This window comes from Jaculus jaculus, chromosome 2 (assembly GCF_020740685.1).
Source record: "Jaculus jaculus isolate mJacJac1 chromosome 2, mJacJac1.mat.Y.cur, whole genome shotgun sequence".
Classification (NCBI taxonomy): domain Eukaryota; kingdom Metazoa; phylum Chordata; class Mammalia; order Rodentia; family Dipodidae; genus Jaculus; species Jaculus jaculus.
In genome coordinates, this window is record NC_059103.1 from 180,586,417 (window position 1) to 180,609,733 (window position 23,317).

The window sequence follows — 23,317 nt, forward strand, 5'->3', positions numbered from 1 at the left end:
GATGAAATACCATGCAGAATTGATGACAGTGTTTTAGAAATGGAGAAGGAACCAACTGTTTCTTGAGGAAGGGAGAACTTTTGAAATAACCTAAAGTTAATGCTAAGCCATTTGAGATTATTCAATGGTTTATATTAATTGATATCAGGTATATATATTTATAACTTTTGTTCTGGTCTTAACACCAAGTTTAGCCTCATCTGAATAAATGTGTCTGTAGGAAATTGAAAAGAAATATGAAGGGAAAGTTTGAAAGGGTTTTCCCTCTGCCATAAATACATGACAGTGTTTAGTGGAAATGAGCTAGCAGCAGCTACTTAAGTGAGCTTTAAAGCTAAGCTCCACCAAATTTTCTTGAAGAAATAGTTTCCTGATTTCTAGAATATACTGGACTGCAAGTGTCTTGTAGAACTTGGTAAAAAATGATAAAACTATTCTCCATGTATGCTACTTGAGATGGGAACTTCTAGCCACATGTGGCTGTTAAGCATTTGAAATGTAGCTGTGCAACAGAAACACTAGGGTTTTTTTTTTTTTAATTTTTATTTATTTATTTATTTGAGAGCGTCAGACACAGAGAGAAAGACAGATAGAGGGAGAGAGACAGAATGGGCGCGCCAGGGCTTCCAGCCTCTGCAAACGAACTCCAGATGTGTGTGCCCCCTTGTGCATCTGGCTAACGTGGGACCTGGGGAACCGAGCCTCGAACCGGGGTCCTTAGGCTTCACAGGCAAGCGCTTAACTGCTAAGCCATCTCTCCAGCCCAACACTAGGTTTTTAAGGTCCATTAAAGTTTAATGATCTAAATTTATATAGGCATATGTGGATGGTGGGCACTGTGTTATACAGTGCAGCCATAGCCATGAATCTTTATGTACAGGAAGAGGATGGGACACAGATCCCCTGAAAGAGGAAGCAGGAAGAAGATGGCCATGGGAAAGCATGAGCAGTCTTAGAAGAAATTAGCCTTGCTAATTCAACTTTAACCTCCAAAATTCTGAGAAAATATGTCATCCAATCTGATGTTATTTATTTACTTTGGCAACTCTAGGCAAGATAATGTCATATCAAACAGACTAAATTTAATAATTTTTCATCAGAATTGCCTGTTATGGAGGATTTTACTCCTTTATTCTTCAAAGGAACATTTTTCTACCCACCTGACATTTAGGAAGAAACAAATCAACTGTTTGAATTATTATGAAAATTTAACACTCTGGTCTTTGGTGTTCCTATTATTTATTTCTCATATCCTGCTTTTAAATATTTGTTTACTTATGAGGTATATATAGAGAGGTAGAAAGATAGAGTGAAAGAAAGGGAAAGAGGGAGAATGGGCACATTAAGACCTCTAGCCACTGCAAACAAACTCCAGATGCATGTGCTACCTTGTGCATTTGGCTTTATATGGGTAATGGGGAATCTATCCAAGGTTCTAATGAATCTTTTTTTTTTTTTTCCGGCTTTGCTATTGAGAGTCCATTTTCTTGGATTATGTCTTTCTACCTTTCTGCTTATTCTATTATAATTATTACTTAAGTCACTTGGCTCAAGTTCTGAGTTCCTACCTAGCTTTTCTGCTAAGCTTCCATTGTGTTCCACATAGCATTTCAAATGCTAATTTACTTGAGTACACCATCTTTGTCTGACTGATGTTCTTTTAGGGTCTTTGTTTTTCAGAGCCTGGTCATTAGTGTGCACTGTAGAAACATGTATGGAAATAAAGCATGTAATCATCATCTCAACTCTTCAGGTCCTAAATTCCTTAGTTGTCATTCTTTCTAACATCTTTGTAAAAATGTTTATTTATTTATTTGCGAGAAAGAGGCAGATAGAGAAAAATAGAGAGCAAATGAGTGTAACAGGTCCTCTAATCACTGCAAACAAACTTCCAACACATGTGCCACCTTGTACATTTGGTTTATGTGGGTACTGGGGAAATGAACCTGGGTCCTTAGGCTTCAAAGGCAAGTACTTTAGCTACTAAACCATCTTTCCAGCCCCTAACTTCATTTTCCCTCTACATATTTCATGTTCATTAAGCATCTGCTGCATGCAAGAACTTCTACTTATTGACTTTGCTCTTCATTCGGATGTACATAAAGTTCTAGTCAGATAGTGTTTTGTTTTCTCTGATTTGCCTGGGTGGGCAGCCATTCAAGCACGAGAAGCATCTGTTTGTATCTTATTATGTAATGGTGATTTGAACAGAAATGCCTCTGTGAATGTAAGTAACTTTGATAGCTTTATTTGTATTCAAATAACTTGGAATCATAAATATAGTTTTCTTTGGATAAGTCTTTCAAGAAATAACATATGTAACAGTTGATAAAATTAAAAGAAATCCTAAATTATTTTGGAAAGTCAGAAATTAATATCACTTTCAACAGACTGAGTTCAATCTACTAAAATTGGATTTCCTTTTCATTATAAATAACCATTTTGGACTTAACATCATATATGAGGTTTTGAGCTAAATATTTTAAAAGGTTTAATAGAAGAAAAGTTAATGTACATATGCAATAGTGATCTCCTTTTATTTCATTATGCATTTTTATTTGACTTACATGCATCTCAGGAAAGAAGAGTTCATAGGCTGGAATGATAGCTTCGTGGTTAAGGGATTTGCCTGTGAAGCCTAATGGCCTGGTTCAATTCTCCAATGCCCATGTAAACCAGATACACAAGGTGGTGCATGTGTCTGGAGATTGTTTGTAGTGGCTAGAGGCCCTGGTGTGCCCATATTCTCTCTCTCTCTCTCTCTCTCTCTCTCTCTCTCTCAATCTCTCTCTCTCTCTTTCTCTCTCTCTCTCTCTCTCTCTCTTTGCCTTTCCTCCTTCCTTCCTCATTCTCTCAAATAAATAATATAATATAATAATTAAAAAACAGAAAAGTAGAGTTCAGAGTGGAGATGAAGGCAGGCCTGAGTGATGATAGTTCCTTACAGCTTCTGGAGAGTGAAAGGCAGGGGAATTTCCCCAGGAACTTGGATGAAAGAGAAAACTGAGAACAATAAAATAGCTAAACTTCATCTTCCTGTTCTGTTCACATGTCAGATAATAAAAAATAAATAAGACTAGGACATAAGGATATGGAAACCATCTGCTTGAAATTCTGTTGATTCAGTAAATAGTCTCATAAAATCTTGAGGAGAATCTGCCTAAATGTACCTCTACCCTAGAAGCAGCAAGACAGTAAGGATGGAAAAGGCTTGGTGGAATCTTGCAGCCTGGTACTGTGTCATCCAGACATAAGAGCTTTATGAGGAGTTTTAGTTCAATGATCTTATTTAACAGATGAATGTAATAAGCCTAGAGGAGTTAAAATCAGGGGGCAAAAGCAGATGTTTTTTATTTAGTTGAGTGTTACTTAACCATTTAAACAATACCAGTGATTAACACTCTTTCACACTGAATTGTTGTGATGTGAAAGAGTTTAGCTGTGTCATTCAAAGATCCAGGTACCTTTCTGTTGAGATCCCAGGCAATAGACATTTATATAATAATCAAGATGGTGATAAGATTGGCTAATGGAAACAAAAAAAAGTAAAACTTAAGGTAAAATGTTAAACTTTGCAACTTTTAGCACTAAAATACAACTCCATTCTTGCAACAGATTACAGATGTGGTAGAATGGAATGACCTCACAAAGATCAGGGGAGCTTGGAAGACTAGCATTCAAATTCTAGCCAATCTCTTACTAATTAGGTAGGTGAACTTGATGACATGTATGAACTCTGCTTATCTCAGTAATCTTGTCTTAAAATGGGAAAATAGCTCTCTTATATAGCACTACTTTTCACACACATGACACGTGCTAGGAGAGTGTAGCTGGCTTGTAGGAAGGATCCAAGGAACGCTTCTTCCTGGAATTCATAGTCTTACCGAATTTTCTTCTTAACTGTGGGATGTTTTACTTCTAACCCATGGAATTGGAAAAGGTTGACAAGATGTCTGTCCTGTGCGTAGGTTACAGAATATTGTGGTTTCCATCTTGCTAGCACTGTTTCTTTGGCTGATTTCTCTCTCTCTCTTTCTCTCTCTCTCTCTCTCTCTCTCTCTCTCTCTCTCTGTGTGTGTGTTTGAAAAAAAAAAGTCACATAGCAGGAAACTGAAGCCCTCAACCCGACAGCATTCCAGGAATGTTTTAACAGATAATAACCAAGTAACTTTGGAAGCAAATCCTTCCTCAAGTGAGCCTTGAAGTACTGGGGGAGGATTCTTATTACCCACAGCTACCTGGTCCCCAGAACTGTGAGCTAACAAATGCGTTCTAGCTCAAGTTTGGGGACAATGCTAGGTGGCAGTAGATAGCTAGTACAGACAGTGCCAAGTTGGATGGTAAAGATAAATAATATCTTAGTAAGAATTTAAGAAGAATATAGTATTGAAGGACTTTTCTGGTAGCTCTGAGAAGATTGTTATAAACAATGGTACAATTAAAGGTGAATTTCCAAGTGTTTAGGAAAAACTCTAGGATATCAACATTTCAAGGAGAATCATTGTCGTAGATTTTGAAGCTAAGATTGTATATTGTGTTAAAGGCTGCAGGAAGGAGTTGAGATTTTTATGTTAATGTACAATTGGAGATGAAATAATTCAGTTAATATAGTTAATATTTTAACTACTATGTGGAGAATGGAATATATGGGTTGTGGTATGTATATTTGTCTAGTATAACTCAGGCAAAAGGTGACTGAGTGGCAGCAGTGATGAGGAGGCCTAGTGGAGAATGTCAGGGAAGGTAGCTGCACAAACGTGCTAATGACTAGATTTGAGTTTTCATAGAAGGAGAGGGATCAGGTGCGATTTTAAGGTTTTTGGACATAGAAGCCTGAAAAAAAAATGTTTTCAATTTCACAAAGCCACACTGTAAAGGGAGAGAGTATGAGTAGATGCTTCAGACATCCAAACAGAGACACAGAGAAGGCTGACTGACATGAGGTGACTTCAGGGGAGAGGGGTTTGAGACAAGAATAGACCATCATTACACAGAAGATGCGTGCGGACATGCAGTGAGTATAGACAGAAAAGAGCCCAGAAAAGCCTGGACTCTCCAGCACTGTGTGTGAAAAGGGAGGAGGGTTCCTTAGAGGTTTCTTGTAATGAGCAGCCTCTGATCATACAAATTCCTGCGGGTGTGGCTGACAAGGGGCCATGCTCTGGCAGTTGTTCCATTGTTTTCCACATTCAGATCACTGTGTGCAAAAGTGTAGGCACCAGTCCCCTGGAGGACTTGCTAATACATAGATCGTTGGGCCTCAGCAGGCCTGGAGTTGGGCCCAAGAGTTCGTATTTAGAACAGGTTCTGAGGTTGTTTATGCCAATGCTGCTTGTGCGGGTCCACCATTTGAGAACCACTGTGAGGAAGGTGTTTTGAACTACGGTCCGCAGAATATTTGTGATCACCTTGTCTACTCCTTCTTGTATCTGTTCAATACCTTATTAATTTCTTTGTTACAGAAGTTGTGATAGTCATTAGAGACATAGACGTAGTCCATATATAGTAAACATGAGTATACTGCAAAGCAAGGCGGTGAGCAGAGTAAGAGAGGCCCATCTGCCCACACCAGGATGAGTGGTAACAGGGGGCTGGAGTGGTGTCGGGAAAGCTTTTACATGGGGGATGTGGAATATCAGGGTGATGTTTTTACTTAGAGTTCTTTCTTACTTTTATGTATTATTATTATTATTTTTTTAGATATGTTATCCTAATAAAGCCTAGAATGGCCTTGGGCTTGCATTCCTCCTTCCTCAGCCTCCCAAGGGCTGGATGATCGGTGTGAACCACCAAATCTAGTCGAATTTACGGTGGTCAAACAGGAAAAATACTTTCGAGGAGTCAGTGTATATAAATGCATAGAGGGATAAGTAGGTATTTTGTATATGTGAATGAATGAAATTTTAGGCATTGGCAAGAGCCCAATTTAGTGAGTGACTAGATTGGACGGGTAGAAAGACATGAAATTAGATTTAGATGTGCACAGGTTGTGTTTTCCCCATTGTTTAGGTAAGTGCTACTCTAATGGATAATTATATTTACTTGTAAAGCAACATAGATCAAACCTTTGGGATTGTCCCAATTATAGCATTTAACAATTCAAGCAATGAAAATGATTTTCTTTTAAAGAGATATAAAAATCACTGCAATGTATTATGTAATTAAGTGTATATGAAATATCCAGATTAGGTCAATCTTTAGGAAGAAAAAGCAGCTCAGCTGTTGCCAAGGCCTGTGAGAGGGGTCCCAGGAGTGAGTTCTTAGTGGGCAGGGTACCTCTGTGGGGATGGAGAAGATATGTAGACAGTAGAGATGATGATGGTCAGCTGATGTGAGTGACTAAACCTGTCCACATGTGCCTTCTAAAATGGCTAACTTGAGGCTGAAGGGATGGCTTAGCATTTAAGGTAAATGTAAAGCTGAAGGACTCGGGTTTAATTCCCCTGGACCCCCATAAACCTGATGCACAAGGGTGCGCATTTCTCTCATAAGTAAAAATAAGAATATAAAAATAAATTGAAATGAGCCAGGCGTGGTGGTATACGCATTTAATCCCAGCCCTCGGGAGGCAGAGGTAGGAGGATCGCCATGAGTTCGAAGCCACCCTGAGACTACATAGTGAGTTCTAGGTCAGCCTGGGATAGACTGAAATCCTACCCCAAAAAACCAAAAAAAAAAAAAAAAAAAAAAAAGAACTGGCTAAATTAATGTGGATTTCATCTTAATTCAAAACATACTGGCATGATAACTTATACTTTAAGTATATTATTTAACAATTGCACATGGAATTAGAAATGTAGAACAGGGCTATTCTAATCTTCATGTATGTGTAGAGAGAAATATCAGGCAATTTGTATAATAGACAGATGGCTCATAATTACCCTGGTTGAAACAACAATAGGATTTTTTGATGAGTAAAATACAGCAACTGACACACTAAATTCTAGAAGCTTAGATTATTTAAATGAAGATAAACTTTCCTCTTTTTTTTTCCTGATGACATTTACTGACTGACAGGCCTTTATTGTTACACAAGGATTAATGTTTTAAAAAGGCATTACATTGTCAGATGTTCTAATTTCCATATGACTCACAGCTGGAATAAAATCAATCCAATATTGTAAGTGTATCAATGGATTAATGTTAGATTATCTTAGTATATACACTGCTTTGAAAAGGAAGACATTTTTTTGCTTGAATATTATTATAAAACAAAATTACAGTAAATTCTAAAATTATGCAATATCCACATGTATCCATTATAAACATAACAATTTTTTAATTTCTTGTTTTACAGCTTTTAAAATATATAATTAAACAATTATGTTTGGTTCTCTGAAGCAGCAGAGTACTCACAGCCTACATCAGAGCTCTGAGTTAGGCTCTTTATAATTTTGATGTTTTCTCCCTTCATTTTTACCCCTTCAATTTCATACTTTCACTCTACTATTATTTAACCTATGCTCACTGAGCTATGTGCCCACAGACATTGTGGAACTATAGTGTTGTTTTGTTAACTGGCTTCTATAAATGATTCCATACAGATCTTATTCCTTCCATTCTATTTTTAAAGCATTTTCTTTATAGAACTATTCTTTCTGCCATTCAACTCACTTTTTTCAACTATTATACCTTTGCATACCCAGTATCTCCAGAGGTTACCCTCGTATGTCTTGGTCTTTCTTCATATTTCTAATATTCTTTCTTTCTTATTTTAGAGGATTTTTATATCCTTTTTAAGATTTTTTAAAAGTTCATAATTAATTCAGTCCATGCATTTGACCTCCTCGCCTATGGTGTTGAACTTGGCAACGTGTTTTCATGGGTCCTGGGCTTCTCCTGTTGAATTTGGGGACTAGGTGTGAGGAGGAGGTATCATAGGTGTCATGTTACCATTGAGCTGGACTATTGCTTTTGTCTGTCTTCTCTTTGCCTGTTGATGGTTCGATTTCCTTGTTATAGCCCATCACAGCAGGGAACACATGGTAGCAGGACCATAAAATAGCAGGCCACACTCAGTCCATAGCAAAGATGGCAAAGGCAATGAATGCTCATGATCAGTGAGCCCTTTCCAGGACCTAAGCTCACAATATGGTGTCACTCACAGACTGAGCCTTCCCACCTTAATTAACCTAATCTAAAACTCCCTCGTGGACATATCCAAAGATTTATCTCCTAGGTGATTCTAAGTCCAATTAAGCTGATATTAGATGTGATAATTTTCACAATGCCATTGGTCCTGCCTCTGAGTAACTCATTCTCTATCTCACAAAGGGCCCGTTTCTGGAGCTGCCTTCCTTGTACTATATTACCTAGACTTTGTTTCACATCCAAATCATCAGGCATGCTTAACTAAGTACACAGGTCTCAGCCTTCCTTCTCCTGAGCTTTTGATACATGGAATCTGGGGAGAAGACAAATATTTGCCTTTCTAACTAGCTGCAAGGTGGCCCTGGTGCTTCTGGTTAGGAAATGCTAATTAGACATTGGATCAAAGATGAGTTCTAATAAATAGTTGGCCCTCTTACCTGCACCTATTATTTTTTGCTGTTCCATATTGGTTCCAGGTTTGTCTCTATTGGAACAATACTCTGATGCCCCTGGCTAGCTCAGAATGACCCTCGCTGGTAATCCTGATGTTATGTTGCATACAATTGCCAATCATGTGTACTATAATCCAGGACCAGCTGAGCTAAAATAAAAGACACAAGAAGGAAGTTGACCCTAGGTCCTGGTTTTAGATCCTCTTCTGCTCAGTGTGGGCAGTTTTCCCTTCCCTCTCTCTTCTCTGACTTGGATATAACCAACTTCTATTTCCACTGAGCATCTCCCAGCGTAGTTCTCTAAAATTAGCCATTTTTCTTCTCGTTTGTGCAAATGATTTGTCAAGCACAGGGTAGAGGCAACATTGCTGGTAGTTTGCCATCTGGTCAAGCACTCAAATATTTTGCAAAGTTTTATTTCTCTTAATGGTGTTCACTTATAAAGTTTTTTGAACTTGTTGTAAATTGTTTACCTAGCTCCTGTCATTAACCTCCCTGCTTATAGCTATAATACGTAGCAAGCCTAGTGGATGTAGAATGTGATAATGCCGGATGACTTGGGTAAATGATAACTCATCTAATTATCTTCTTCTGTTGGGCACTTGAAATTCTTTCCATTGTCCCATTATCAGTAGCTTTAAATTGCTGTAAGTTTGTTATTAGATACGTTGTTTTGTTTCCCCAGCATTCTGAAAGAGTTAAGGAAGCTTGCAGAAGTGCTTTAAGTTCTGGAAGAATCTGGTTCTTTGTGTCTGATTCATTTTCTGTGTGGGTGGTGTACTGCTCTAACCTTGTCACCGACAGCGAAGTTCAGGTTTCATTCTCATACTGTGAAAGAAAAGAGTCTGACCTTGCAGCTATGTCTCACTGAAGCCTTTGCCTTGAGACAGTGATTATAGACAGGATTCTGTCAACACACTGGTGCTTGCTGCTGCCATTTCTCCTTGGGGTTGAAATTGGAATTTCCTTTGTTCGCCCAGGCTGTAGGGAGTGATGGCAGATTACATTTAAAAGGCACATGCTGTGCTCCACAACCATTTTGTCCAGATTCGCCTGTGAGTGTTATACTCTTCATGCAACAGAAGCAAGGCAATAGAAGAAAATCCTTTATTTCTAACTTATTGGTCAAAATGAATGTGCATATAATATGATTTTATCTTTTTATATAAACTCATTGTGATTTGGTAAGCTGCATCTGAAAATAGATTAGGGAATCTTTGTGGGAGAAAACCTGAGAATATTTGATTTTTAAAACAGAAGTTCACAGAGGAGGGTGCTGACTCCTCCTGTGGCTGTGCTGACTCCAGTTTCTCTTTGTAGGTGATGAGATTTCCACTTACACTTGCTCTCCCCTCAAGTCTAGCTTTCCTTCCCAACTGCTCACTTTAGCAGCTACAGAGACTTAAAGACTAATACAGAGCCTTACCTGGATTTCTTTACAAAGCCCCACCATTACATAAAAGCTAGTTCCTATAAACAATCTCTAGGAATTATTAAAAAGGCATTACAGAATTACAAAAAAAGATTGTTAGCATTCTTTTAAGCCAGTCTTCCACTCTCAGCCAAAGCTCATCCACTCCCTGGCTGGAGGGTCTGCCCCTCATCAGAGAGCTCATTCATTCTTAAAGACACAGAGCCAAATGCTGTGCTGATGGGCACCTATAATCCCTGCACTGGAGAGAGAGGAGGATCCTAAATTAAAGGCCAGCCTGGGCTGCACAATAAGACCATGTCTCAAAAATTTAAAAGCAAAATAAATCTCCTTTTTTTTTTTTTCTTGAAGTCATTTCTGGCTTCCATTTGGAGTTATTGAAATATATGTATTTACCTTGCATATCCTTTCAAATATCTGAAGGCATCTATCTCCTCTCCTTTTAAAAGTCTTCTTGGGTCTCTCACCTTTAAGATAAATATCTCTAGGCTCCCTCAGCCTGATCATTTCAAACACTCTCCTGGATGTTTTCCATTTTGACATGAACACTATGGCTCATACAGATGGAATCTTTTTATATTCTTGTGATCTTTGTCCTGGTATCTATGGCTTTATCAATACCTTAGAGACCCTCTCAGTATATTATCATGTGGGATTTCTCCATGATGTAACAAAAGGTATATAATATTTCCAAGCGTCTTGGCCTTACAATTACTGAATGATGGATGACACATTCATTTGTGAGCTCCATTTAAATCAGTCATTTTATGAGACTTTTTCATAAAGCTATGTGCTCTTATTAGGTAAAGAATACCTAATGTGAATAAAAACTCATCATTTATACTTTAGAACTAGTGTATCATGCATGTTTAGCCTGAATTGCATGGCTGAAAAGGAAAGAAGATGAAAATAGAAGAAAAGTTCAATGTAATACAGCTAGAAAAATAGGTAGGCTTGGATGCTCAGAAGATTTGTCATGACACCAGATTTGTACTAAAACAAATCTTCCACATCACACCTCCTGATCACACAATATTGTGACCACACCTAATTCAGCTGCAGTACTTGGGAATGATTTATAGTTCAAAAGATTATTTGAGAGGTTGTTCTACTTTCTTGCACTTTTGAATTCATCATCGTTCCCAGTTCTTACTTGGTTCTTACTCTCTGCAGAAGACTGTTTTGACTATTTTGAATACTTTTACTGGACTTAATTTCTCTATCTAAAAGAAAACAGTCACTTAATATTTAATATCAATTCTTATTCAAGTTAACCACAAGAGTCAAAGTAGAAATTACCCAGATACAAGAATAAAAAATCTGTGATATACTTACTATTTTCTTTTTCATATGAGTTTTTACATTTCACATATAAAAATATATAAGGTATCCCCATAGGAAAATGCTCTTAACTTTTGTGGTAATTACATACCTCCCCTGTCCTGGTTTGGCTAAGTTTGCATACATAAAGAATACATTGTACAGTTTTGCCTATTTGGAGTCTGAGAATAAAGACCATTATATTTTATATATTGTCCTATGGCTTTTGCCCACCTTATCTTATTGTGATGCATTCAGACTTATGTTTGTGTGACACATTCACACTGATGTGTGTGGTGGTGTTCACTTACATGTAGTGTTGTGTAGACATATTATGATTTATGCAATTGACTGTTAACACACTCAGATACTTTCCAGTCATTGCTTTCTCTTTGTTTTGCTTTTATTTATTGCAGACAATGCTGGTAGGAATATTTTTCATACATCAAGTGGAGTGCAGATGCAAATCGAAACTCGCAGGTGCTGCATTGTAAGGTATGTGAGTTTCTAACAGTAGTGAAATCAATTGTGACAGTAATGTACCAACTTCCTCCTTACTTGCAAATGCTTGGCTTTGTCAGATTTTTAACACTTTGCCATTTGGAGGGTATGCATGTCATGTATTTGATTGTGAATGAAAATATAAATCTCTGAAGATTAAGATTGGATATTATTTATTGGCCATTTGACCTTTTTCAAGTTTGGAAGTGCCTGAAAAGATTACCCTTTTCATTTGTACACTCATAGACTTAAAAATAATATTTTTGGGCCGGGGAGATGGCTTAGTGGTTAAGCGCTTGCCTGTGAAGCCTAAGGACCCCGGTTCGAGGCTCGATTCCCCAGGACCCACGTTAGCCAGATGCACAAGGTGGTGCATGTGGCTGGGGTTCCTTTGCAGTGGCTGGAGGCTCTGCCATGCCCATTCTCTCCCTCTTTCTCTCTCTCTCTCTGCCTCTTTTTCTGTCTGTTGCTCTCAAATAAATAAAAACAAACAAAAAAATTTAAAAAATTCTTGATATTAATCATTTAATATTAAGAATATTATAATTATCCCATGCAATAGAACTTTTTATAAAGCTGTGTTCTTTTTCAAAAAATCAATTAACTTATTTTTAAGCAGAAAGGAAAGAGAGAGAGAGAGAGAATGGGCATGTCAGAGCCTGTAGCCACTGCAAAAGAACTCTAGATGCATGTACCACTTTGTACATCTGGCTTCCCATGGGTACTGGAAATTGAACCTGGGCTGTTAGCCTTTGCAGGCCAGTGCCTTAACTGATGAGCCATCTTGCCAGCCTCTAGAACATTTAATACTAAATAATTTTTATAATTCAAGTTCTTTATTTTAGTGCAAGTGGATATATTAACTTTTTGTTTTTGTCAGTATATCTTGAATATTGACTCATTTAAAAATTTCTTCTTTATTCTGAAGATATGAAAATGTTCTTTTCTATTATTATGTTCTAAAAAGGTTTATTTATGTTTTGGAATGCATTTCTATTATATATGGACAAATTTACATATATCAAATACTAAAACAAAAAATTCATATATTTTTAAAATATAGTTTATTGGTTATTTGCGAGCAGGAAGAGAGAGAATATGGGCACACTAGGGCTTTATGCAACTGCAGCTGCAGACACATGTACCACTTTATGTATATGGCTTTACATGGGTACTGTGGAATTGAACCAGGGCTATCAGATTTTGCAAACAAGAGCCTTTAACCACTGTGTCTTCTGTACTGCTCCAAAATTCATATTTCTTTACCTAAACATGGGATAATTGATATTTACTATACTTTTGTAACAGTGTTTGAAAACCGATTTTATAATTTAAAACCTATTTATGGGACTGGAGAGATTGTTTAGTGGTTAAGGCATTTCCCTGCAAAGCCAAAGGATCCAGGTTCAATTCCCCAGTACCTATATATATGAAGCCAGATGCACAAGGTAGAGCAAGCATCTGAAGTTCATTTGCAGTGGCTAGTGGCCCTCACATGCCCATTCTCTCTCTCTCTCTCAAATAAATAAATAAATAAAATATTAAAAAACCTATTTGTATACTAATGTGTTTTGCATATTATTTTTAAATGCTTAGAAAATGAAGAACAATTGCTATATTTCACAGTACTGCATCATTTCTGTAGTGCAAGAGAATGGTATTTCAAGATTTTTCAAAGTCCCTTCCCTAAAGATTGCCCAGACAAAGATACCACTCAGTTAGGTATATATTTTCTGAAGTAATGCTGAGAGCTAGAACTTCGGAAAGTAATGTGTTGTCATTGGGACTATATTTTAATATTTTGACTAAAATAGTAGCAAATAATCTTTGCTTGGCATAAAAATATGATTCCATTTTAATTTCATGAGAACTTCCCTGATAAGACTTTGGTATGGTCTCACCATTTTTTATACTATCTAAGAAAAATTCATGTATCCAAAATATTTTCTCTTTGGTTCTCTTAATAAAATTTTAGAGTTTTAGCTTTAAACATATATAAATATTGAGCCTATAATCCATTTAAATGACTGGCCTAAGGAAGGGCTTCAACTTACTCCTTTGCATATAACATAGAGTTATTCCTCACCCTTTGTTGTAAAGCTGATTCTTTCATCATTGACTTTTATTAACATCCTTGAAAACAATTATACACTTAAACACTTATTTCTTCATTCTTCCATTTTGTCGATCTATATGTCTCTTTTTTCATTAGCATACTCCCTTCATAAATATAGCTTTGTTGGAATTTTAAGATCAGTAATTTTAAGTGCTCTATTTTTTTTCTTTGTGTGTATGTGTGTGTGTGTTCATGAGGAGTGAATCTAGAGTTTTGTGCAAGCAAATCAAGGGCTATAGCACTAAATAGTCTGCTCAAATCTATGTTGGTAGCAGTGTAGGCTTTAGAATTCTCACAAGAACATTAGCTGGGATTTTAATAGGTAAAGGATTGAATGTATAGATCAGTTTAGAAATTATCCTCATCTCATAATATTAAACCTTCTGATTCATAAGTATGAGTGTCTTTCCATTTATTTCATTCTTCTTTGATCTCTTAAACAACATTTAATACAAATTAGTTAAAATTTACACATACTCTAAATTTTTGACACATAGTTTATTCTTGTTGATACTATTGTAAACAAAGTATTTTCTTTTAGCTTTTTGAGACAGAGACTCAGAATTTTACCCAGGTTGACCTTCAACCCAATATGTACTTGAGACTGGCCTTGAACTTTTGATCTTTTTGTTTCTTCCTTCCAAGTATAATAGGTATAAACTATCAGGCTCAGAATATGTAGAATATTTTCTTAACTTCATTTTTGGATTGTTCATTGACAGTATATAGAAGTGTAATAGACTCTGTTTTGAAACCTTGCTGAGCTCATTTACTGGCTCTATATACAAGATCATGACATCTGAACATAGTTCTCTATCATTTTCTGTGTCCTGTTTTCCTGGCTAGAGTTTCCAGTACAATGCTGAACAGTAGTGGTAAAAGTGATCATCTTTGCCATGTTTAATTCCCTCACTATTAATTATGATACTGCTGATGCTGTTTTGGTAGATGCCTTTGTCAGTGTGGGCACATTTCCTTCTACCCTTGCTCTACTGAGTGTTTTTATCTTAGGTGCTTGTTGAGATTTGCCATTGCCCATTCTACACTACTGAGACAAAAGTACGTGTCTGCTCTTTTATAGTGACATGGTGTGTTGCCTTAGTTTATTATCAGGTGTTCAATAGCCTTGCATTTTTAGAAACGTCTTCATTAGTTATGCAATGCGACGATTTTAAAAGTTGATAGATTCAGTTTGTAATATTTTCTTGAGAATTTTTATATTATAATTGTATAAAGATTTTGGTCTTTAGTTTCATGTGGTTTTGATTTCAGACAGAGTTAAGAAGAACACTTACTTCGATTTCTTGGAAAAGCTTGTGAAGATTTGCTATTAAATATTCTTTAAATACTTGATAGAATTAGTGAAGAACTTGGGAGTTTAGCATTCTTGATGGGTATTTAAAAATTATTAATTCATTTCTTCACTTGTTATCCATATATTTAAAATATACCTAATAAAATATAAATATATATTTGTCAAAAATATTATTTTTTTTGCAGTGATTTTGCTGCTTTTCCATGTGATATAAATGATTCTGGGTTGGTAGTTTAGATAATTTGAATTTAAATGTAGATCTCAATAGTTAACTGGCACAAAGTTTGGTTGTGAAAGTAAGAAATCCAGCCTAGAGGGCTCAGTTAAACTCATGTAACTGTCATGCCTGTGGGTCAGTCTTTTTCTTTTGGAAGTATAGTTTCTATGACTGTAGGCTTTGCACAGGATGGCCAAGACATAAGAAGAAGATGCTAATGTTCAGTAGGTTTCTGTCAATGAGTTCTTGTTTGCTTTGTCTTGTTTTATTTTGGATATTTGGTTTAAAAGATTTTCTGATCCCCATAATTGTTCAGACTACTAAAGAACTGGTTTTTATAATTGTATTGGGCCAGGTGTAGACAAGAAGCTCCTGTGTTACTATTTTCATGGAATAATATATCATTTTAAATAATATATATTAATTTATTCATTTATTTGAGAGAGATACAGACACACAGAGATAAACAGAGTGAATATGGGTACACCAGGGCCTCTTGCCACTTTAAACAAACTCCAGATGGACATATCGCTTTGTGCATCTGTCTTTACATAGTACTGAGGATCCAAACCCAGGCCATCAGACTTTGAAATCCTCAGTTTTAGACACTATGCCATATCTCCAGCCATTTTTTTTTAAATTTCTGAGAGAGAGGGAGAGGCACACAGAGTGCATGGGCATGCCAGGGCCTCTAGTCATTGCAGACAAATCCAGATGCATACACCACTTTGTGCATCCTCCTGAACGTGGTTACTGGGGAATTTGAACCTAGGTCCTTTGGCTTTGCCAGCAAGCACCTTAACTGCTAAGACATCTATCCAGCCCCTAAAATATATTTTTGATTGACACATAAAGGAGGGATATTTCTATCATCCTTTTAAAAACATTTTTAAAATATTTTTATTTGTTTATTTGTAAGCAGAGAGAAAGAGAGAGAAGAGACAGAATGAGAGAGAAAGGGCATTCCAGGGCCTCTAGCCACTGCAAATGAACTCCAGATCTATGTACCACTGTGCATCTGTCTTTACATGGGTACTAGGGAACAAAACCTGGATCATTAGGCTTTGCAGGCAAGTGGCTTAACTGCTGAGACACCTCTCCAGCCCTCCACCAGCCTTTTAATGTGAATTGCATGTCTCTCTTTTGGTTTCCAAAGTGTTTCTTACCCAGGAGTGGCCCCTACTGTGGTTAGGAATGTGGAGTCTCTATCTCACTGTGGTTTAGGAATGTGGAGTCTCTATCTCACTGCCATAGACACACGTGAGGTGAGGGCAGGGACTTGATCATGAACTTTAATCTCGTTCTCATTGTGGTGGCTTTACGAGGATGGGCTCTCTGAGATATCTGTATCTGCTAATGATGGATTTTCTCTGGATTTAAGCTATGGCACAGGAGTATCTTTGGGGACTTGTTCTTTGCTACTATTTAGAAACAGTGATCACCAAATAAGAGGCAGCTGCAAAATATACCAGATACAGAAGGTATCATGGCATCTGCAACATGCTAGCCATTACAAGATAATAGAAACTAATATCCTCAAAGCAGATCTAGTGCCAGGAGAAAAGGTGACTTTCAGATGGTTGGAAAAAGCTGATCCTTCCCAGCTTAACCCTGAATGCAGCTATTATAAGGAATCTATGTACCCTCCCACCTATTTAGGTTATAAAGAAATAGCTGACTTTAATTTTTAAAGAACTGCAAGATATCTACCATATGCAGCATGATAGTTTTATGATTTTTAATTTCTGTAATATGCTCTTTCCTTTATACCCTTTTGTTTGCTCACAGTCTCACCATATAGCCTAGGCTTTCAGTCTTCGTGTGTTGGTCTCTGAAGTGCTGGGATTATAGGTGTGCTGCACTGCACCTGGCTCTGTGATACTTGTCTATCTTATCTCAATTTCTACTTTTTTAAAAAAATATTTTATTTTTATTTATTTGACAGAGAAACAGGTGGGGGGGGGGACAAAATGGACACACCAGGGCCTCCAGCCGCTGCAAACGAACTCCAGACATGTGCGTCCCCTTGTGCATATGGCTGACATGGGTCATGGGGAATTGATCCTGGATCCTCTGGCTTTGCAAGCAAATGCCTCCATCCCAGTTTCTGATTTTTATATGTCCTTATATCTCTCTATATTCATGGTCATGCCTGATCCTGTGTTACTTGCCTAAGTTTGCATCCTGAGTCAGACTGGCTGGCTACTTTGAGCCCAGCTGATGCTGGTTCTGTAGAGAACTTTTGTAGAGAACTTCTGTAGAGACTTTGGGAGCCTGGGTAGTGAGATTTCAGCCTGGGGAAGAAGAAGGCTGAGCAGCAGTAACCCCAAGAGCCCAGCTTTTGGTGAGACCAAGGAAGGGTTTAAAAAGTCATGTTTGAACTTATCTCAATGAAGTGATTTGATTTTATCTCTTTTATAAATAAGATTCTTAAACTTCAGGGAACACCTGGCCTCAATAAACTGTGACTGGCCTGGGACTTCAGTAGGAAAAGATATGCTCTTTGTGTCACTACAGTCTTCAATGGAGAAAAGAGGTTCTAGAAGTAAGTAAGACGTTAAATGAAACATCGGCATTAGATTGAAGTATGGCAGGATCAGGTCATCTTCCTGTCCAGTCAGAGAAAATGCACACCTCTCAGTAATTAAAGAATTTGGAAATGTTTGTGAAAAAATATATCTTCACTCCACAGGCTCATGCCCAGATATGTAGAGCACTAGATATTTTGTTTTGTGTATCATGCAGATGAAATTGGGGAGTGCAGTGATCCAATTTCACAGCACTCTGTAGTTGCTTACAGAATTTGGAAAAAAATATAAATATTTATAAATGTATTAATTTGAATTTTAAGATTGAGAAATTAGATTCAAGCTGATAAGTTTTCTGTTTTCTGGACATGTTGGAGAATAATTTTCCCAAGTTGAATGAGGTAAGATTACATTTAGAAAACTTTTCTACATTTTGTCACTTATAAGTGTGTTACTTAAGGCTTCTTTTTTTAGTCTATGTGTGTCTGTGTATGATATGTGCATGGAAGATGCAGGAAGACTGAGGGGACACCTTGTGGGTGTTTACCTCTCTTTCCATTTTGCTTGAGACAGGGTCTCCTTTGGTGTTGTTTGGTTTTTGCCACTTCATGTGTCCCAGTCTAGCTGACTTTGAGCCTCCAGATTCTGGTTCTGCACTGGAAACAGAATTATGTCACTTTTGCATCTGGCTTTATGTGGGTGTCAGGGAAGTGAACTCAGGCTAGCAGGTTTACAAGTAAGTACCTTTAAGAGCTGAGCCATCTCCTGAGCCCCTACATAAGACTTTTATTTTAAGGAAGTAATTTTTACTGTGAATTTTAATATTTGAACTTATTGAAAATTGGTCTTCTTCCCTTTAGGTTATCCTCTTATGTCCCTATTATACATCCATGTCCTCATATCCCATTTTACACTCATGTTCTTGTTCCACTGAGGTCCTTCTTCAGTTGAATTCTTGGTAATCATTATGGAATTGTGAGTGCACTAGTCAGTTATTGTGAGGTGGCCAATGCCTCAGAGTATACCTTCCCACCCTGTGCCTCTTAAATTCTTTCCTATGCTTCTTCTTCAATATCCCCTGACACTTGGAAGGCAGATTCTAAACATTCTTTAGCATTGAGCTCTTAGCAACCTCTGCCTTTCTCTTTTGATGAGCTTTGGATCTTCTCAGTGACCACCACCATCTCCCTATAGAAGGTTCTCAGGTTAGCCATGAGTACATCACTCTTATTTAACCTGACTCTTCCTCTGGTAGGTGTGACAGAGAGGGATGACTCATCCTGTGCTACACTCTTAGCTTCTGTTCATGTCATTCTGATAGGTCTTTGGTCTCCTTGATATTAATTGGCAGATTCTCTAACCAAGTGTGAAAACAGCAGGGACCTAAGAGGATAAATCAAGACATTTAGAAGACTTTTTGACAGGCATACCTCTCTACTTTTAGCCAAAGAACAGTGAAAGCATCCCTCTAGGTTCTATGACCTTCCAAGCCATAGGCTTCTGTTATAGTTGCTTTCTTGTTGCTGGTACAAAGCGTTTGACCAAAAGCAGATCCTGGTAGGAGAGTTATTTATTTTTGGCTTATAGACTTAAGGGGACTCTCCATGATGGCAGGAAAAAGATGAAGATTATCGCATTGCCATAGCAGGTGGAAAACAGAAGCAAGAGACCAAGCCAGATTCTATCAATGGGGAGCTGGCTGTGTCACCCCTAGGCTTGCTCCAAACAAAATGCCTCCTCCAGCAAAGCTCTATCTTCCAAACTACCATCAATTGGGGACAAACCACCACAGCTTCTGACTTGGTTCCCAGTACCAGGCATGCATTCCTTCCCAAAGAATGGGTCTCATACCCAATCAGAGCATAACCTATCTGCCACTATTTCACCAGTAGGTTCATCTTACCTGGCTGGTTGATTTTGTAGCTTGCAGGATCCACTATTTGTCCACATTGTTGGTGACTTTTATCCCTAGCATCTCACATGGCCCTTTCTAGCAGTATGAGGCCTATCTAGCAAGGAGGTGATTTCTATCTCAGTCCCAGCTTAATCTTCTTAATTTCCTATGACTGCAACCTGCAATGTCTCTAGCATTGGGGCCTTACCATTTCGTTTTAGTGGGTAACCAAGTGCTTTGATAATGTCTTGCCTTGTTTGGGAGGCTTCATAGGCCTTGCTAGCCAACAGTTCACTGTGGGGGTAAACCAATATTGGCACTGGGATTTACCATCAGCAGCCTATTTTAGGGTAAAGCCTTGTCCTAATCTCTCTCTCTCTATCTGTCCCTATCTCTTTCTCCCTCTTTGTTTCACCATATCCCTCTTTTAAAGTTTCTGTAGTACTGATTCATTCCAACCTTAGTTTTGTGTATCTTCCCCATTCCCTTCCTCTTTTACCCTTGCTCCCCCCCCAGACCCTTCCACCCTATGTATTCTGCTCTTCCACTTGCCTGTCGATTATCCCCTCCTCTAATCACTCCATGCTTCTCCTCTCTCCTACCCTTATTTTAGCTTCCAAACCAGAACCACTGATGCTTACTATACTTTATAAACAAATCAAACAATTCCATGTTGGGGTCTGTATATGAAAGAGAACATGCAATGTTTGTCATTCTGAGCCTGGATAACCTCACTTAGTATAAATTTTTCTGGGTACATCCATTTTCCTGCAAATTTCATAATTTTTTTCTTTACTGCTAAATAAAACTCTATTATGTATACTTACCAAATCTTCATTATCCATTCATCAATTGGACATCTGGGCTGATTCCATTTCCTAGCTAGTGTGAATAGAGCAGCAACAAACATGACTGAGCAAGTGTGTCTATAATAAGGAGAAGAGTCTTAAGGTTATTTGCCCAGGAGTGGTACAGTCGGGTCAAATGGTAAATCTATTTTTAGATTCTTGAGGAATCTTCGTACTGATTTCCAAAGTGGCTGTACAAGTTTGTATTCCCACCAACAGTGATTGAGGGTACCTCTTTCCTAAAACCTTCATCAGCATTTGTTGTCATTTTATTTTTTGACAGTAGCCATTCTGATCAGAGTAAGATGGAATATCAAAGTAGTTTTAATTTGCATCCCCTGATGACTATAATGATGAACATTTTCTTAGATGTTTTTGGCTATTTGTATTTCTTTGAAAACTCTCAAGTTCCCTCCCACATTTTGTTAGTGTGTTGATTAGATTTTTTTAATGTTTAGTTTTTTGAGGGTTTTTTTTTTTTTGTTTATTCTAGATATTAAACCTCTGTGAAATGGGTAGCTTGAAAATATTTTCTTCCCTTCTACAGGTTGTCTATTGACTCTGTTGATGGTTTACTAAGCATTTCATAAGATAACAATGATTGAGTGGTTTTCTTATTCCCTGGGCTAGTGGGGTCTTATTCTGAGAGGCTTTCCCTATGTTTATATCTTGCAGTGTTATCCTTACTTTCTCATCTTGTTGTTCCACAGTTTAGGGTCTTATGTTGAGATCTTTGATCTATTTGGAATTGATTTTGTTCAGGATGAGAGAAAAGGGTCTAAATTAATTCTTCCACACGTGGTCGTCTGTTTTTCCAGCATCATTTGTTGAAAATGCTCTTTCCTCCAGTGTGCATTTTTGCCCTCTTTGTCAAAGATCTGGTGACTGACTGTAGTTAATTTAATTTTTACTCAGTTCTTCTGTTCTATTCCATTGATCTATGTGTCTGTTTGTTTGCGAGTACCATGTTGTTTTTATTGCTATGGCTTTGTAGTACATATTGAAATCAGGCATGGTAATAGCAACAGCAGTTTTCTTGTTGCTGAGGATACTTTTGGCTATCCTAGGCCTTTTATACTTCCATATGAATTTTGAGAATTTTTTTTTTTTTTGTATTTCTGTGAAGAAGAGTGTAAGAATTTAGATTGGAATTGCATTAGATCTGTATATTGGCTTTGGTCATTTTCATGACATTAGTAGTCCCAGTCCATGAGCATGGGGGCTTCTTTCCATCTTCTCATGTCTGCCTCAGTGTTTTAATATTTTTACTGTAGAAATCTTTCACTTCTATTTAAGGGTTGTTTATGGTTCTTACAGAGTTAGTTATTTAGTCAAAAATTTGATGACATCCTATAACTGGGTTTCTTTCTAGATTCACTTGTATCTATACATTTTGAGTAACCTAAGTATACTTCTATCCATGTTTAACTCTACCTCAGGGTTATAAAGACTATAAAATTGTCGAAATATCTGATCCTTGTATCAGAGTTGGCTGGGGGAGGAGAACTCCATGCACAATGTGAACTCAGAGCAAATGTTGGTGGGTGACTCTGGATATAGGACTTTTGAAAGTCAATGAGCATTTTAACCTGAGGTCAAAAGGTGTCATTTGAGGACAGGGGAAGGGAGAAAAGCAAATAAATTATTTGGTCAATTCTCAGTTCTTTGAGAGCTTTGCAGTGAGGTCTGTTTCTCCAAAATATTCTAGTACATTTGGAAGTTTAAAATTTTCTTCTTTACCTTGTACCTTCTTGCTTCTGAATTTAAGGCTTAATAAAAAGCTAGATTTTAGTTTAGAAAAATTGTGTGTGTATGTGTGTATGTGTGTGTGTGTATGTGTGGGCTTCCATCTATCACAGGCCCATCCTCTCTAGATACTTATTTAGTTATTTTACCAATTTTCCATCTCCCTAGTCCATACTCTCAGAATCAGGAGAAGCCAGGCTCACCACGCCCTGGCAAGAGGCCTGGTGCTCCGGAGCTTTGCCACGTCCCTGCATCCTGCTCTGCCTGCGCCGCTCTTTCCTCTCAACTTCCCCAGCTGAGTCACAGATTCCAGCTGCTGTAGCTTCACGTGTGCTGCACGGATGATGCATGTATTCATGTAGTCTTCTTTTCTTTTTTTTTTTTAATTTTTTAATTTTTTTTTAATTTATTAATTTGAGAGCAACAGACACAGAGAGAAAGACAGATAGAGGGAGAGAGAGAGAATGGGCGGGCCAGGGCTTCCAGCCTCTGCAAACGAACTCCAGACGCGTGCGCCCCCTTGTGCATCTGGCTAACGTGGGACCTGGGGAACCGAGCCTCGAACCGGGGTCCTTAGGCTTCACAGGCAAGCACTTAACCGCTAAGCCATCTCACCAGCCCTAGTCTTCTTTTCTTGACACTCAAGACTATTTGTTCCAGTTACTCAATTGAAGCTTCGTTTATCCAGTCACTTTTTTAATACTTGAGGTGCTGCAGATGGACCCAGGGCTTCACACATGCTAGACAGGCACTGGACTATGCCCTCAGCACGTTTTTACTTTTCATTTTGAGACAAAGTCTTGCTGAAAAAAGCCTGGCTGGCTTTGAATTTGTGATTCTTATATCTTAGACTCCCT

General features: G+C 37.7%; 1 protein-coding gene across 13 annotated transcripts in view; it reads left to right on the plus strand.

Moving 5' to 3' along the window:
* The window catches only part of LOC101604374 (protein SMG5-like), a 136,601-nt gene that overhangs the window by 107,491 nt on the left and 5,793 nt on the right, over positions 1–23,317 (plus strand). For all 13 annotated transcript variants that reach the window (XM_045142640.1, XM_045142632.1, XM_045142639.1 and 10 more), the window contains one exon: positions 11,712–11,790. Coding sequence is in view for 11 of the 13 variants with exons in the window: in XM_045142627.1 (XP_044998562.1) it covers positions 11,712–11,790 (79 nt within the window). In the remaining 2 variants the exon portion in view is untranslated. The remainder of the gene's footprint in view (positions 1–11,711; positions 11,791–23,317) is intronic.